We start from the raw sequence: 17,953 nt of genomic DNA, 5'->3' as shown, positions 1-17,953 counted from the left end.
ATTAAGTTAGGTTTTGGTACTGTAGCATAAAGGGTTTTTTTTCTGTTTGTGATGATTTCATCAGAAGCACAGACCCAAAGGCAGTGGTGGCCTGTGCTTGCTGTGACAGCTCTGTGTTGCTGGGAGGTGAGCAAGGATAAGAGCAGAGTTGAGCTTAAGTGAAGGATAATACTTATTTTCACAGCAGAACATGGAGCAGTAAATGCCATGAATTAGGTTGTTCTGTGGGCACCTGTGTGGCTGGCACTCAGAAAAATGTCAGCGTTTGCAGCCATTATAGTTAATGTCATGCACTGAAACCAGGAGCAGTTGATCCCATAATAGGCTTCCTTGTTCAGTTGGGAATTTTGTAATTGCTTTAATGTAATAATTGTTCATTATTAGCTTAAACTAGAGTTAAAATTTCTTCTTGTTTTAATGCTCAAAGTTATATAATAAAATAAATTTATATTTTCATGTAGGAAAATGTTTGTGTGATCATTTTTGAACCTCAGAACAGATTTCAAATGTACTGAAAAAGTCACAGCTGTAGACAAATGATTATTACAGATTCTGCTTTTCACTGGAGCTAATGAAATGAGGTTCTTTGTAAGTTAGACTGAGTAGTCAATCAGTTTGTTCAGGAGTGAATATAGTAATATTTACATTATTTTTAACTGTATAATTTTTTGTTCATCATAAAATTGTCTTCAGGCTGTTTGAAGATTAGAAATATATATGTCTAAAGAAGAAAGAGGAGACATTTTAGCTACTACAGCACAGACTAAAGCAAAAAAACCTATTTCAGAACATGACCATAAATGGGATTATTAAAATGGATCTGCTTATTCCTGCACATAATAGTTTGGAATGCACAGTTGCATTAGTTCATTACAGCAGACACCAGAGGGGAAGTTTTTAAGTTTAAAGCAAGAAACAATGAAGAGCACTAGTAAGACTGAACTGGGTGCCAGAGAGGTTTCCTTTCTATGCAGTGCCCTGTCCATTATCACATTTTTGTAGCCTCCCAGGACAAAAGAGAACGTGGGGACCAGAGTGTTTCATTCCACTCACGGCCAAGAGAATCACTTTTATGGGATGATCAGTTGTAGAGATGAGCAGAGGGAGGAGTCTGGCCCTGGCAGTCAGGAGGAGTCGCCTGATTGATGGGATGGGGAAGGGCAGGAGAGAAGGCAGCACAGTGAGGAACAGTGTCAGAGCTCTGGGGTGGGGAAGCTCCATCTGCATCAGTGCTCTGAAGAGATGCTGTGGGTTGTGCTTTGAAAAATGGCAAGATTGGAGCTCAGAGTTTTATGTTAATGCAAAGCAGTCAGATGTAGCTGCAGGAGGAGCCTGGCAGCTACAGTGTGGTGTTGATGATTCCATTGGGTTTGGACCTGTGATGTCTTCCAAGTGACAGTGGCCCCAGTGGGGCTGTCCCTGGGGAGGGGTCAGCAGACAGGGACGATGTAGGATCTTCCTTGTAGCCCTCTTAGTCTGGAGCCAACAGCCAGGTAGGTATCCAAGGCAAGAGCAGAGATGAAAGGCAGTCCTAGTCTGACAGGAGGGGGCTGCTTTCCCACAGAGATGGAGGTAACAGTTACATTTCCTCCAGAGCATGTTTGAGTATAGCCTTGGACCCCCTTGTCCCTAGAAATTTAGGGAACAGTGCTAGGGGAGGTCCTTTAAATGGAGGAGTAGGGCAACTGCCGACAGTCATGAAAACACAAAACAGGACAAATGTCTCAAGACTCAAAATAGGCTCTTTGATTGAAGCAATTGTGATGCACTGTAAGGCCCAGGAAAATACACAAATCTATCTGTTGTTATTTTTTAACAATCATGTGATTGCTGTCATCAATAATTAGTTGTCTTTTGATGTCACAGTACTTCTGGTATCATCATAAATTACAGAAGCAATGGACCCAGTGTTTTTCTAAATCTTATTTTCATAGCTGGTGTTTTGACATTTTCTATTTTGCTTTTATCAAATGTAGGTACTATTTCTATTTGATGTTTTCTATAGTATTTTTGTCTGCAGTGGATGCAGTCTCTTGGGTTAAATGTTGAACAGATTGCAGTTGTCACATCAGGGCCTTTCAAGAGTGTTGCTGGCATAAAACTTGATTTTTCTTTTTTTTCTTCTTCAAACTGAAAATTTGTGCTTTCCATTAAAAAACAATGTGATTGCAGCTCTTCTAAGTTTGGGACACTTAAGATACATTAAAATACTGAAACTGAGTAATGAGAAATCCAGGAAATGATTGTGCCACATTTTTGCATATTGTTAAATTCTTTGAAGATGTCTCCTCATAGTGGCATCATAATCCCCCCCTTCCCCCTCCTGATTCATATCAGTAGAAAAACTGGTGCTATTGTGAATTAATTGATAATGTTTCATTTGGAATTCTTCTGGAGAAAAAGTTACAGTGTTGTTGGGGGTTACTGTACAGGAAGGGTTGTGTTACACAAAAATTGCCATCAGCATTGCAGATACAGCTTGGGGGGAAACAGTGCTCTAAGTTGTTTGTAATAGCTGGTACCTTACAAAAACTAAACCCAACCCGATCTTACACTGGTGCACCCTTCTGTGGAATACCAAAGAAATTGTAACTAAGGATTAGTACCTAAAGGATTATTTATTTGGCAGAATAATCTGTAATTCTGCTGACTGAAGACAGCTCCAGCAAAAGTGCTGTAGAAGTACTGTGTTGAAATGTGCTCTTTCAGTGTGTGAAGAAGGCTGCTTGTCTTGGTTCCTTTAAGCAGGACAGAACACTGGAGCTGTTGAGGCAAACAGGGATACACAGCAGAAAACAAAAGGCATGGTGACATTGCACCTTCATGCTCCTGTTTACATCACTCAGCTTTCAAAAATGATAGGCTGGGAAGCTGTGGAAAATTGCACACAACTGCACCAGCAACAGTTCTCACTTTCGTGTTTTTCATAAAAGCCAAGCTGCCCTTTATGGGCTATTAATTTGTGAAATATTTTATCTCAGGGCAAAACTTTATTCACACAACCTAGCATAAAGACAGAAAATTGTGGCCCAGAATTTAAAAATGTCACTGCAGATGATGCCAGGATAAACATCACAGAAATTTATTTCAGTTGCATCTACCCTGGCACTTCACAAATAATTTTTTTTGTATTGCCTTTTGGCACTATATTATTTTCCTATTCACCTACAACAAAGCTCCCTCTAAGCCAAAAAAATACATGTCCATCAAACAGAAATGTTCTTCATAAAAATTTGAATAATTAGATATTATAAATCTGTGCCTGAGAGAGATTAAAAGGATATTTTTTTATGCTGTGGCAGAGACCACTTTAATTTTCCGGTGGCTTTCTTCTTTACCACTGTCATTCTCTTCTTTACCTGTTCCTTACCTCAGATGTAAACTGGGGAGGTGCCTCAGGAGGGCTCCAGTGGGACACATTTTGTGTTGTGGTGGTGCAGCTCGGGGCCGCTGGGACAGCTGAGCCCTTCCTCTCCAGCACTGCACCAAGGGCTCCTGAGACATTCCTCCACTTTTTCCCACTTTTATCTCTGTGGGATTCTCTTCTTTTGAAGTTGTTTTGACCTTCTGCCAAGCAGGTCAAGCCAAGATGCAGTTGTTCTAAACCAATCTCTCCTTAGTAGGATTTCCTAGGCTCTTGGGCAGAGACCTTGTTTTCCATTTTGAGCAATCTGTTTTCTGCAATAAACACTGAATATGTTTCTCTGTTGCTATAGAAATAATATTTCATTAAATGAGGGAATCAGTGCCCTGCTGTTGGCAAATCTAATCTAAGTGTTAGTCTCTAGAGTTTGAATTTCACCACTGGGAAGAGGTATACATAATTCTGCAAATTATTTCTGTAACTTTTGCATAAATGTCTTTATACTCTGCAACTGTTAGCTAAATTTCCCAAAGTGATAGCATGGAGTTTAACATGGTATAATGTGTTTACATGGATCTGAACAGAGCCTTCCCCCTTTGCATTTCCCCGCCCTCCTCCCCCATATATTTTCATATTTAGAGCTTGGAATTTCCAACTCTTTCCATAGGAAAATGGGAAGTGGCAGTAAAAGCAGCACTCTCAGCCAGGTTCCTTACCCCGTGGACAGCAGTGTGCCAGGTTTATTTGAATTTTTGGTTTTATTTTTAAGAATTCAGCATCTCCAAGTAATATAGTTGTTATTTGCCCTGTATTTTTCTGGGATTAACAAGAACAGCCTAAATGACCATTAATATACCCCAAAAAGTGATCTGCTCTCCACTACTTTCTAGACTCCCCTGGGTATCCTATGCTCAGTATTTGTCAAGTTACTCAAAGATTTTCCTACAATAACTCTTTACCCTCTGCAGCAGTTAAACCCAAGAGAGTTGTGGATTTTGACTTAATGCACCTCATATCAATGTCCTTACATTTAGCCACAATTTAGACCTAATATGGGGGGTTTTTTCTCAGTATTTTTATAAGGCTGTAGAATTCTGGTAATAGCAATAAGGTGGTACTAAAGCCTGTAACTGTAAGGTATGTAAAACAAAATATTTGTTAATAAGGGTCAGTGTTTGTCAACATATTCATCATGAGTAGTTTGAAGAAATTGTAAAAACCCCTTTTATCTCATAAAATACAGGAGTTGTAATACAGGAACCCATTTATGCATTTCTGTGTATAAGGTTTGTGTGTAGTTAGGAAAGTAAAACACAATTAAAAGTACCTGATGATTGATTGGCACAGACCTGTGTGCAAGTGTATGTTAGAAACCTGAATTCAGAGTTCTTGTAAAAATTCTGTTGCAGTTTTTGGTTAAAAAATGGAATTATTATTCCTGAAATGGGCCCATACTAGATGTGTGTTACATATTGCAGGACAAAACCAATTTATAAATGTTCATTTAATTAATTAATAATAATCATATCAATGGCCTGTAATTAAAGATTAGTCTTTAGAAAACATAGGAAAATCTCTGTAATCATTAGAAGAAAATTACTATCCTTTTAAAACTTCTTTCTAAATTCCTTCAGTGATTGTAAATCAGTCTGTCCATACAATAAATCTTCATAGGCTGGGACAAATTCCTGACATCCAGAAGAGTGCCTATATGGATATGCATATTAATATAAATAAATTGCAGAGAAAACTAGCAAAGTACACAACTTTTTTTTTATTTTAATGTCATTGTTATTATTAATAGAGACTCATAATATAAATAAGTCATCACAAGACACTGATTAAATTTTTGCCGTTAAAATAGTTCTTGTAATGAAAAAAGAAAAAAAAAACCAACCAACAACCCTTAATTTTGTTGCACAGCCATAAAATATAAGCCAGAAGTTGGCCTGGTTTTTACCCTTGTGCTGTTGCACCATCCAGGGCTGCTGCATTTTTTTCACCACATCATGAGTCTGCAGATGAAAAGAACCAGCTGCAGCTCCTGGTGCAAAGCAGTGGCCATGGCATCACCTTCTGCTGTGCTCTCTGCTGGGTGCTGTCCAGAGCCTGCCTTCAGGGCAGCTCCTGGAAATGGCTGCAGCCTTGGGAAGGGAGGGGCTGGGCTGGGTGGATGCACAGGCATAAAGTGGAGATGTTTTCATCATGGTCACATCTAATACACAATATTTTCTTACTATGCACAGTTCCATAAACAAAACCTAACAATGATGGTGAGAAATAAACATAAACATTCAAATATTTTGTATTTTTTTTCTTTAGGAACCCGATGGAAAAAAAACCAAGAGCAAGATTTAAAGAATGTTCTGAAAAACACTGACCAGGACATACCACTGGTATTTGTCAGTGGGAATCACGATATTGGCAATACTCCATCCAGAGAAACCATAGATGATTATTGCCAGAACTGGGGAGATGACTACTTCAGCTTTTGGGTTGGAGGTGTTTTCTTTCTTGTGTTGAATTCTCAGCTATACTTTGATTCCTCCAAGTGCCCTGAGTTAAGGCAAGCCCAGGATGCCTGGCTCGATGAGCAGCTGGCTGTTGCTGCAAAGCAGAAATGCAAGCACATAATTGTGTTTCAGCACATCCCTTTGTTTCTGAGCCAACCTGATGAAGATGATGATTACTTCAACTTGGAGAAATCAGTTCGTCAGGAGATAATGGAAAAGTTTCATAAAGCAGGTATTTTCTCAGACTTTCCTACTCTTGAATTTTTGTTTCAGATTGTTAATGGCTCTGCTGCCAGACAAAATACATTTAACTTAAATGGTACTGTTTTCAAGGAATTTTTGAATACAGCTTATAAGCCTCATTGTTTCCCACAGATCAAAATTATCAACTGAATCTACTTTCCTGTAAAAAGTATTGGACAAAATTTAAAACTTTGAGTGAAAAGTAAAAAGCTAAACATGAAAAGTTCCTTAGCATAAATAGCAAGGTTTCCATTTTTCAAGTACTGACAGATACAAGACAACCTGAGTTTTTCCTGCCTACAGAGGGGAAGATCAGGTATTGCCATAGGAGAAAAATACAGAATTTATGTTTTACATAAAACATGGAAACAGAATTCAGAATTACCTTGGAGGTTGCTTTCTCCCACACTGAGCCAATTTTAAACCAAGAGTGTAAGGCACCCCAGATTTATTCAGTGTTAAAACAAGTCTTGCTCTGCTAAAATCAATCCTTTGCACATCCCTTTCTAATAGGGGCCATGTCTGGGATGAAGGGCAGGTGGAGCATGTGCTAAATGAGTAATTGTACCAAATCCCTCAGCTTTGTGTGATGCCACTTGAGTGCCATGGAGACAGACACAGTACACAGCTACTCCTCCATGCTGTTCCCATTGTTTTCTGGTAATTGCCTTCATGTTCCTGGAGTGTGCCAGTCCCTCAAAATTTCCTGCCATCCTGCCATCGCTGCATCAGAATGTCATTTTCTCTGTATCTATAAGAGAGCACATTATTTGGATTGCTGAACAATGCAAATTTTTTATGATCTTGTTCCCAATTTACTATCTAATTGCTAAGCCTGGCCTCATCCAACTCAGCCTAATTTCCAAGCTCTCAGTCTCCTACTGTTTCCCATCAGTGGGGCCAAAATTCACAGCTATCTGAGGGCTCTCCAGGGCACTGATATGTTTGCAGATTCAAGATTTACAAGTGGGACTTTTTTCTCATAAGGAGACATGCTGAGAACACCTCATATCTTTTCATTTTTGTGTTAGTGTTAATATAGTGGGAAGTGTTGCTCCTGGAGAGCTGGGCAGCTGTGACTGCCTGTGTACCATGGACTGCAGCACATCCTAGTTCATGGGTGTATCCCAGGAAACTGGCATGAATGTGGGAACCAAAGCAGTTCTTTGCTAGGATTTTCTGTCATCCAGTTGGTTTACTAACATTTGACAACACTCACTACTGGGAACATAATTCATCAAGAGGTGAAAGAAACATTTTCACTGTAACGTTGTTATATTGTGGTGTTTCTTAGAAGGGTGTCCAGAGGCTTAACCAAAAGTTGGGAAGGCTTCAAATGGTGGTATGGAATGGGAATGAGCAATACAGCTCTAGGGAAGAAATTCCCAAACTCCTTTCTGTGCCACCTTTCTGTTCCCTCCATCATTTCTCCTTGTGCCCCTCATTCCCATCTCTAATAATTTGTTTGGTCCTTAATGGGTGTGTTTAAACGCTGATCTTTGGCATGCTCCTTACTAAACATTGACTCAGTAGGTAACATTTGCAAGCCAATAATCAAACATTTTGCTAATGAAATGAATACAGAGAACAAGCAGCTCAGTAACTCAGACTGCTGAGAAAAATGAGCTGGATCAAAAGTTGGCTCAGAGTTACCTTAGTAACAGGTGCGTTCTGTTTCCATTTTATTATTCTGTTTAAGAGCAGCTTTTGTGAGACCACTGAGGTCTCAGTGGGTTGCAGAGAGGCTGTTGGCTTGGTGGCATAGAGGCACAGAGATGCAAGGACACCACTTGTTTTCTGAACCTCTGCTTTGCTAAAGAACAATCAAGTTTAGCACATCATTAGACACAACTGGTTTTCCCCCAGTTCATTTCATACATTCGTGGAGGATTAAAACACAGGATATTGCCATTGAAATCACAACATACTTTGCTTTTTTAAATTTAGAAATTTGGTATAACTATTTATTCTGGAAAACAAAAAAGTCAGTGTGCCTTTTTAGGAGACCACCAGGCTACCACTATTCTTCTCCCCCAACCTGTCACCAGTCCTTCCTTCCTCCCTTCCTTCTGCCTCTTGCTGTTTCAGTGCTTGTAACCATGTTTATTGTGTCATTATGTCAGTAACATGCCTGGTTTAGGGTGTTCGGCATCATAAGATGGGCATCATATTTCAGTTCTTTATAACCCAGGATCAAACCTGGAATTACCCCAGTTCTCATGTTTATACTTTTTCTAGAAGTGTCAAACATGGAGGCATAACTCAGCAGGTTAAAGAGGTACAGGAAAGGAAAGATAATCTAGTCATTCAGGTCTTTATGGGAACAAAGAAATTCATCTGGATTGTGTAGGAAATAGATACTTAAAGTATGGTCGTATTGGTCATATGGTCACAGGTGCTTTAAACTGAGGTATGCAACTTCAGAAAATTTTTATTTTCATTCCAAAGCCCAGATCTTCTGTAGTTATTATTTTCTAATCACTCCCATGTTACATAATGGTTTTGTTGTAAGTATCTGCTCATTACAAGCAGAGATAAAAGACTAACTGTAGAGGCTACATCTGGTATGAAATACTGAATTGCATTTCTCACATTAGAAGTGTCCTTAACAGTTGGGCTAATTAAAGATAAAATCATGTCCTTATGATAAATATTTATAATTGAAAATCTGGCACTTGTAAATATGTATTACTACTGTGCAAAGTTAAACCATACTTGTAAGCTGCATGTGGAAGAAATCCTGCTAGACCATGGTTTTTTAAATGAGAACTGTTGTCCTTGAAAATGTGATTTTGGTCACAGTGAAAACCAACTCAGTTGAGAGCAGAGTTAAGGATTTAAGCAGAGATACCTCTCTGAAGGTGTATTGGTATAACTTCTGCAAGTTAAGCCAAAGTAGGGAAAATAAAGTAGTAATGGTCTAGCCAAAAAATCTGGTCTGCAAGTCATGTGTCTTTGATAAACATAAGCAGCAAATTAAGTTTTCAAATCAGGCAGTTTATGTAATAGAAGACCTACTTTTTCTTACATACCTCATTCCAGTAAAATTTTCTTAGGACATTAAATATTTTTTCTATGACCTGAAAAGTATGTATATTTTTGGTGAGCTATATACAGTCTTTTAAAGACGTCTTGTCCTTAGAACCATCACTGACACACTGAGCATTACTTATATTAGGTAATACAATCTAGTAATAAATGTTTCTTAATGGCACAAATCAACTAAAGCATATAAGCAAATGTCTAAACGTGTTTAGCAGCTCTGTTGAATAAAACCTAAATTAATAGATGGTTTTTCACCAACAGGGTTGAAAAGAGATCTTGTTTCAGAGTTAGATTAAGAATATGTGGTCTATGTAGCTGAGATGCATCTTAAAGAAAATAACTAGACCAGAGATAGAAACATACAGAAGGAAATTCCCTACAGTCTTCAGGTTTTTTTAATTAAAAAGTTTTAAATTCATCCAAGTGTCTTCAAAGCAATTTTTCAGATGTGGTTAAAAGTATTTAATGTGCACACAGGGGCAAAAATAACAACCTAACTTCATTAAATGGTATATTTTTTCATTATATTTGTGACTGGAGGTGCTGTAACTTCTAACACCTTTACTCATTAAAAGTGTGTGATATATCTACATTCTCCTCTTAGAAATGTTGTGACAGGAGAGCAGTGTTAAAAGAAGAAGAAGCTCTCAGAACATCCACAGCTGAGATATATTTGAGCACAGAATTAAAGCATGGAGTGTTGAAAGCTGTTGTTTCTAAAATTTACCAGACAACATATGCTATGTTTCATTATTTTCTTTGTTGTGTAATCAGAGTTGACAGGGAAGTAATATTTTCATCTTCTTGCCATTGAGACCTCAATTTTGGCAAAGCCCATACATTGAGTGAGTAATCCCATTGCTTATGTGTCAGTATTTATGATAATTTGAATACTCTCAACTTCAGTGATTTAGATCAACCTCTTTCAAGATTGCAGTTATGCACTTATGGCCCAGGTGGAGTGACCACATTTGATATATTCTATGTAAGAACCGTTTCCCAGGTATAGTAATGGAAATCTTGCATGGACATACACAAACATAGATTTTTTAAATTGTTTTTTCAGAAATTCAGCAGCAAGTACAAAATACATATAGTCTGTAAGGACATTAAGTGATATTTTTTCTCGGAAAAAAATTTTAAATCAGTTTTATCCACTGGGCTAAAGCTTCTTCTTGATCCTTAGAGCACACAGCAACCCAGGACTATTTGGGGTTTGTGCCAGCTCTGTGAGAAAGCATCACTTTCAAATGGAAAACAGTGGGCATTCACAAGAGGCATTCACAAAAATGAACTTGAAGAACAGAGTCATCTTCTAGAGACAGGACCTTGAAAGGCTTATTTAGACCAGTGCTCTGGAATCACCCTCTGGCTGTTTTTCCTCTGATTATATAGGAAAAACAAGTGACACCAAAATCCTTTTCTCTGTAGCTCTATTTAGTATTGTCTTATAGAAAGAAGCTTTCAACATCAATATACTTTTCAAAATAATATTTGGTCTCCTACTTACACTGACCAACTGACCACCAGCCACACCAAACTCTCGATTCTTTAGGCTACAAAGCAAATTTAAGAGAGAGGTTTCCTGCACGTTTGCAGGATAATGTTTGCAAACAAGAGTGCATGGGATATTTCTATTGAGATGCTTATAGAGCTGTGCAGTGTAAATTCTAATTACTCAGTTCTCTTTTATTCATACAGCCCTTCTGAGAAGGGACAACAGAGAGCTTCCAAAGGGCTCCACAAAATAATTCTGCGTGCTACTGAGGGCTGACCAAAGAGCTTATGAAAGAGAGGATGTTGATCCCAATACTTACCAGTGGGACTGTTTCCATCTTCTGGTGCTCTGTTGGGAAATTATTGTTGTGTTTTTTTTTTTTTTTTAGCAGATTCTGAGAGCTGCCTGAGCACTGAGCAGTTAACTGTGCTGTGACTGATGCTTTCACATCTTTCTTTGCTGCTGTAACACCTGCTTGGCAGATGAGGCAATGGGAGCACTCTGAAATTGCAGTGAGATAAAATCAATTCTATTCCACTGAAGAGATTTTGTTTTCAAAGACTTCTAAATATTATTATTCCTTGTATAGCACTGGAGTCTTGAAAAGATGAGATACACCACGTGCCCGGGGGAGAAAAAAAGGTGCAGCAAAAAATGCCTATGGTTAATGTGGCTCTTGTAGGGAAGCTGAAAGAACATCATTTTGGAGTGCAAAATTGTTGAGAAAACAGGTATTACTCTTGAACCAGCCACATTGTTCAGCACTTCAGACAGCAGCTGTACTCTGCAAGTGAAAGGAAGGAAGAAAAGCCAGTTTGTGCCTGAAACTCCAGGGAAAATGTTCAGATCAATTTATCCATATGACTTAAATGGTTGTATTTGCCAGAAACACTGCCTTTTACAAAATACCTGTGTACTGTAACCTGTGTGGGGGTGTACACACACATCTCAGAGTAGCATCTCCCTGTGCCTGGATACTTACTTGGTTCTCCTCTCTTTGAAAACTATGACAGGGTACAAGAGTGTTGATAGCATTCCGATCCTCCAACACAATTTAATGTCTTTGCAGAACTGCTTCTGCTTTGGCTCTACTGGTGCTCTCCTTAGCTCCTGCACTTTTGGGGACAAATGTATCCAGGATCAGCTTTTTCTAGTCTGTTCTCTTTCTTCAATCCTTCAATCCTTTGCTGAGAAACAAATTTGTGTGGTAACCCATGGATTTTTGGATAGACATAACTCTATTTAAAATCTAATTTTACCATTAAACTTGAACAGCTAACTGTAAAGCAGAGTAATGGGAGCAGAATGAGGGTCTCAATAGCCCAGTCTCCTGCTGCTCCTACTCCCCAAACTCTTGTGAAGGGCACAGGATAGAAAAGTGCATAATGGTATTTTTTTCCCAGGCCTCTTCCCACCTCCAAGACTTTTTCTTTCAAGGACTTACTGTGTCATATTAATGTTACCAACATAATGCAATTTAGTGATTCCTCTCTGGATTTGTTCAGTTGATTTGTGAAAACTTCCAGCTTTCACAATGGTCTGCAGGAGGGAATTTCATGTTTCACAGCTCTCTGAAGAAATGCTGCCTTTTGTTTGCTGTGAACTTCACCTGCTGTCTGGATGGAGAGCCATCAACCAGTACATGAAATGCAGTGAACAGTGATTCATGTCTGCAGTTACTGTAAAAAATAGTTCATTAATCAGCACTTAAAAGGTGATAATCTGAACCATGTGATAAATTTCGTAGTTCAGTCAGAACCACTTTTTTCCCCCAAATTCTCTACAGAGAGCATGGAAAGAGAGGCAAGGTCTGTACTGTACCCATTACATATTTATTATGTCATTCATATTGCACTAATTTAGCCTTCTCCTTCTTTTACAGTCTCATTTGCTTTTGCTGAGAAAAGCATTTATTTAATTGAAGGCTCAGTCTAAATAAAGCATGGTACTGATTGCCTATGCTGATTATTCCAGGCATTCTCCTTCTAATTTGGAAAATCTGCTTGCTTTTCTTTGGTTTATTTTTATGTTGGTAATTTTTTTCTTGTATTTTTACTCTGTCCATAGTGCTGGGTTGAGCAGTTTGATTTCCAGCTGAGGTGAGGTCAGTCACATTTTGGACACAGCAAACCTGCCTCAAAAATGGGGTTTGTACATTTGGAACTAAAGTTGGAAAACAGCTTCTTCTGAATTCAGGGGTTTTGGAATCAAGCCATAGAAGTGAGTGTAATTACAGAAATTGGAGTCAGACACCCCTGGAATTTAAACTAGCTCAAGTCTGAATTACAACCCAATATTATCTGATTATGTGAGAAAAACTGTTTCCCAGGTACATGTTTCTTTGGGGTTTTTGAGGAAAACCTGGGTGCATTGTTTTCCATCCAGTGTCACTGCAACTCAGTTTCCCTGGAGACTGGGGCTCAGCCTGTATTTCTTGAATTAAACTAGAAAACAGTAAATTTTTCACGAAGTTAAGAAAAGAAGTGTTACCTGTTAGACAAAATCTTACTGTTGCATGGTTACGGAATACACCTGTTTGTTTAATAAAGCAAAGAAATGATTTGGCTGGCATTTCTTGTTTAAAATGATACACTAACATGATTTAACTATTCCTGAAATAGAAAAGCTGGTCAAAACACTGAATAGAAAAGTTATGGCTGTTTGTTGGGCCCCACAGAGAAGAAAGGCCAGGGTCCCCCTTCTTCCTGCCCAGATGGAGTTGAAAACATGCCCAGTCTTCCATGTCCTTACATTTTTCTAAGCTACAGAAGACAGCAGGAGAGTCCCAAGTTAAGGGAACTTGGGAGTCTGGGAATTACAGGACTGCAGCTGCACAATAAGCTCCAACAGGGATGTTATCACTCAGGGGAATTGCCCATGAGACACAGCTAAATGCCTTTGTTCTCTTACAATGCAATTGCATCAAAATCATGCTGACCCTTTTCCCTGGTGCCACAGGGAAGGGTTTTTCTGAGTGATAAATGATAATTTGTAGAAAGAGTATGCTGCACTTTCTGTAAAATAATCTCAGCTTCTCCTGCTAACAGACAAACTGCCTCCTGCACAATACTCACTTGTAGTTTCTTTTTGTGTAATGAAGTATTTTCTCACCTGGTTCTTGTCAGGAATAAAATCAACAGTGTGCTAACAACGCTGGGATAGCTAAAGTTTTCTTCTCATTTTCTTCAGTACCTCCAGGGCTGAAAAAGGTCCTGACTATTTCAGTTAGGACTTGGTTTCTTTCAGAACACTCCTCTGCTTTAGGTTGCTTGGGAGCTCAGAAGTGCTGTAAGATGGCCACAGTTACAGAGAATAATCTCTATAAAATCAGAGCTGCTGCAGGCTGTGAGGATGTGATGGTTGTACACAGGCAGCTGCTTCTGAGCCTGCTCAGATCCCTTGGATCTCCTGATCCTTTTCTGTGCATATCCAGAGCAGAGGTCAGAGAGTTGTGTAGGCACCTTTCCCTGTTGGGCAGTGGATCAGTAGTACCTGTTACACCCTCTCTGTAAGAAAAGCACCTTTTAACACGTTGTGCTGGTGTGGGTCACAGAACCTCAAGAGAGAACAGAAAAAGAGAAGATGGGAAATGCTGATAAAAATTGTCCCATTTCCCAAAGCTGATAAAGTGAGGAAGATGTAAATCAACAAGAGCTTGGTGAAGCTCTACTACTTATTTGGAGAGCTGGCTGTAGAAAGCAGATGCAGAAAATGAGAGAGGGGGGCAAAGTGTTCAGAGGCACTTTTGAATTTCCTTTTGAAAAATGACTGCAGTAGAAACCATGAGTCAAGTGTTCATAATGTGGTTTTGACTTGGAAAAAGGTATCCAATTAAAATATGAACTTAGTTTTGAAATGCTATTAAAATAGAGTTGTGCTGTAAAGATTCTGCCTATGAAACAGGTAGCATCAAAGGCAGGATGCTAAACTGCATGAGCTGGGAACTCCCCTCCCCAGCACTCCCCTCTTACCTTGCCTCATCCGCTGAGGCCATAATGCAGTCTGTCAATTAGCATAAAACCAAAGTGTTTATGTGCTTTTTTCATGGTTGAGCTGATGAAAAGTCTAAGGCTTATCAACATATTTAAGTATTACATCACATGACTCTTTAACAATCCTTGTTTGGGTTTGTTGTTGCATCATTAATAATTTTTGCTAAGTAGGTTGCTCTGGGCTCAAAGAACTTGTACCAAAATAGGTATTTCATTCTTTAGTAGGGATGCATTATTCTGAAGGGAAAAATAGTTATCATCAGATCTTTGGGAAAGGAAAATCTTTTTGTCTTTTAGATTTAGCTTTTTCAGATCAGAACTAAAAAGGACATTTTGTGCTTGATCAGAAAGTGATGGCAAATTGAATGGCAGGAGAACAGCTTTGGTTTACTAAAATCAGAAGCAACTCCTGTATCGAAACCTTTTTTACAAAGACATTGACTTTTTTCACATCTTGACTGATTCTTAAAAGTCATGTTTGGTAGCAGGCATGAAGCTCAGTGGGTTAAGGTGTTTTCTTGACTCAAGTAAAGTTTTAGTACAGAACAAGACCTGGTACCCAGCACTGGGTGGAGCCTGCTCTGTATCTCTGGCTTCTAGTCCTGTCCTGATCAAAAAATTGATTTGGCAGTTCAGACCTTTTTTCCTTAGCAGATACTCTGTAATCTGTGTCATATTAAGCAGTCTGACATCAGGTGATGATGATCACAGATACAGGATGTGTGGATTCTTTTGCTTTTTTTTTTAGTGTAACTGTCTGCACAGTTTTTGACTTTATTCTGATTTTAATCCATTTTTCTTTAATGAATAATCCATTAGGTATGAATAGTGTCTTGCAGTAATGGATCCAGCTTTTTTTAGTAAATGGATACTGTGAAACCTCCAGTCACATTTAAATTCAAATAACTGTGTATTTCATAAAAAATGAAATCATGAATGTTTGTGAAGGTGCTGTTCTTTGGACATGTATTTACACAGGAGTTCTTTAGTATTTCATACAGCTTTTATATCAGTGTTTCTTCCAGCTGCTGTTTAAGAACCCAGTGATAAAACACAAATCACTGCTGCACCTTTTTTTCTTCTGTTGTAGTGGGAAGGGACTGTGTGTTTTAGTGTATAGCTGGATGCATTTTACTGACCTGGGATAAAGTGGACTATAAAAACAAGGTCTGCCAGGACACAGTTCTTTCCTCACAGAGCTGGGGGGGAAGGGGTGGGGGTGTCTGTTGCTAGCAACTTGGCATTATTACTTCAGATAAACATCTGAAATTAATAAATTAAATTTGGGTGCAAACATCTCAGATTCATTTTATGTTAAAGATCAAAAGCAAGAGCAAAGTAAATTGCCTGCTTGTCATCTTGGTGTTGTTGCAGTGGCTGGTTCAGCTTTCCTCCTTGTGCTAGCTCACAGACTGGGTGCAGTACAGCTGAAAGTGCTCCTGCACAAAAACCCCATCAGTGAGCCTCCATCAACACCCAGCAGTGCCCTGTTTGTGTCCTTGTTCAAGGTGTAACATCCTGGAACCCAGCAATAATGAGTTAATAGGAGCACTAGCACTAAAGGGTATCTGAAAACTGAAGTCTGGGCAAATTTTTTTACTGATGTGTGTCTCTGTCTAGGATGAGTTTCTCAGAATCATTCCTTGAATTATGAGACAAGTGGAACATTTTTTTCTCTAGCATAACTACAGTTCCTTTATAACTTTTGTATTCTCTGTCCTTCTAATTATACTTAGTCAGGGTTTGGCTTACATATATGATGACACAAAGCTTTGGCTTCTTTTCCTCTTTTAAATCGAAATGCCAAATTCTCTGGATGGTGGGAAGATGCTACTTCAGGACACGGAGAACTTAATTCCCTTCCAAAGTACCTATTTCTGCTACTAAAAGTGTGTCACATGGGTTTGCACCTCACTATGCGTTTGTGATTCTTACTTATTCTTAATTTTTTCCATAGACTAAAGTAGTTCTGCTTACCCACAGAAAAAGTGGAAATTACTGAAGAGGCCTTGTTACCTTGTTACAGTAGCAGCATCACCAACTTTGTATTCCACCACTGCCTTTTGAGGGACTCTGACTGGGTTTCTCCCAAGATGTAAAAACACTTCACCAGTTTTGCTGGGTTTTTGCAGCTGGGTCCCAGCAAGCTCCCAGAGTTGTCCTGCAGTGTTTCTCACCTCATGCCAGAGTGGTTCCGCTGCAGGATAATCAGCCCTGAGACACTGAAACAGGAGAACAGACAAGCTGGAGCTGACAAGGCCCTGGTACCATTGCTCAGTGACAAGGTGGCTTCATTCTCTGTTCTCCACATTGACTCATTTGCTGTTTGAGAAGGGCTTGGATTTGAAATATGAAAAGCCATGTAGCTCTTACCAGACACACAGCAGAATAATTTATATTTTGCTTTCCAAGCTGCTTAACTTTTAACTATACTTTGAGCCAAGTTTATATATTTTATATCAGTCTTCAGATCACTCACTCCTACAAAAGCAAAGGATTGATGTTAGCCAGCTGTCTTAAGATGGGTTCACCTACTTCTCTTTTTACTTTATCTCTGTGAAAGAGGTCTAAATCTACTGCAGGAAAAAATGTGGAAGGTTTTTTCTGGCTAGAGAAATAAGGATTTCCATGTGAAGGTGTAGCATATTCCTCATTACAGCTCTCTGGCTTTAAATTGCCTCTGCTATTTTCCAGGATTTCTGCTCTCTGAAGGCAAAATCAGTTGCTGCTAGCTTTTTATTTTTTAAATGTCATTTAAGGTTGTAATGTCTCACAAATTCCCCTCTCTGGCCTGCCAGCAAAATTTCCAGTATTTTTAGTCATCTGATCCAGTAATGTTTCTGTTTCACAACAGTATAAAGTAGCATTAGATGCAGCTTCAGGAAGCTGTAAGAGTCTGGACCAAGGGTCTAAGGACCTTAGACCAAGCATACCAAAACATAATCCCAAATCCTGTTTGTAAAACTAGCTATTTATGCTAACTCCACATTTCCATTCAAAATAAAACATACACTACCTTAAATTAGCAGGAAAACTGATCAATTTTTTTTTACCAAATTCTGAATGCTGTTCAGTGTGCTGCTCAGCTGTACCTATGGGCAGAGCTTGGAAAGGCTAAATGGCAAAGGAAGGTGGAATAAGCTGAGAATGAAAAGCTTTGTCCAGGGCAGAACTTTCTCTCCCAGGGAGGAAGCTGCATTCTCAACTCTTGTGAGGGGGTTTGCAAACTTTGACAGGAAAGAGAATACTTAGCAACAAGATGATGTTTTTTTTTTTTTTACTCAGACTCAAGGTGTCA

The 17,953-nt window shown here is 38.9% G+C and overlaps 1 protein-coding gene across 1 annotated transcript in view; it reads left to right on the top strand.

Moving 5' to 3' along the window:
• The window catches only part of CPPED1 (calcineurin like phosphoesterase domain containing 1), a 40,229-nt gene that overhangs the window by 19,133 nt on the left and 3,143 nt on the right, over positions 1–17,953 (top strand). The window contains exon 3 of the mRNA XM_031056489.1: positions 5,687–6,109. Coding sequence (XP_030912349.1) covers positions 5,687–6,109 — 423 coding nt within the window. The remainder of the gene's footprint in view (positions 1–5,686; positions 6,110–17,953) is intronic.

This window comes from Geospiza fortis, unplaced genomic scaffold, assembly GCF_000277835.1.
Source record: "Geospiza fortis unplaced genomic scaffold, GeoFor_1.0 scaffold237, whole genome shotgun sequence".
Classification (NCBI taxonomy): domain Eukaryota; kingdom Metazoa; phylum Chordata; class Aves; order Passeriformes; family Thraupidae; genus Geospiza; species Geospiza fortis.
Note: the sequence above shows the minus strand (reverse complement) of the source record. Positions and strands in the feature narration are given on the sequence as shown.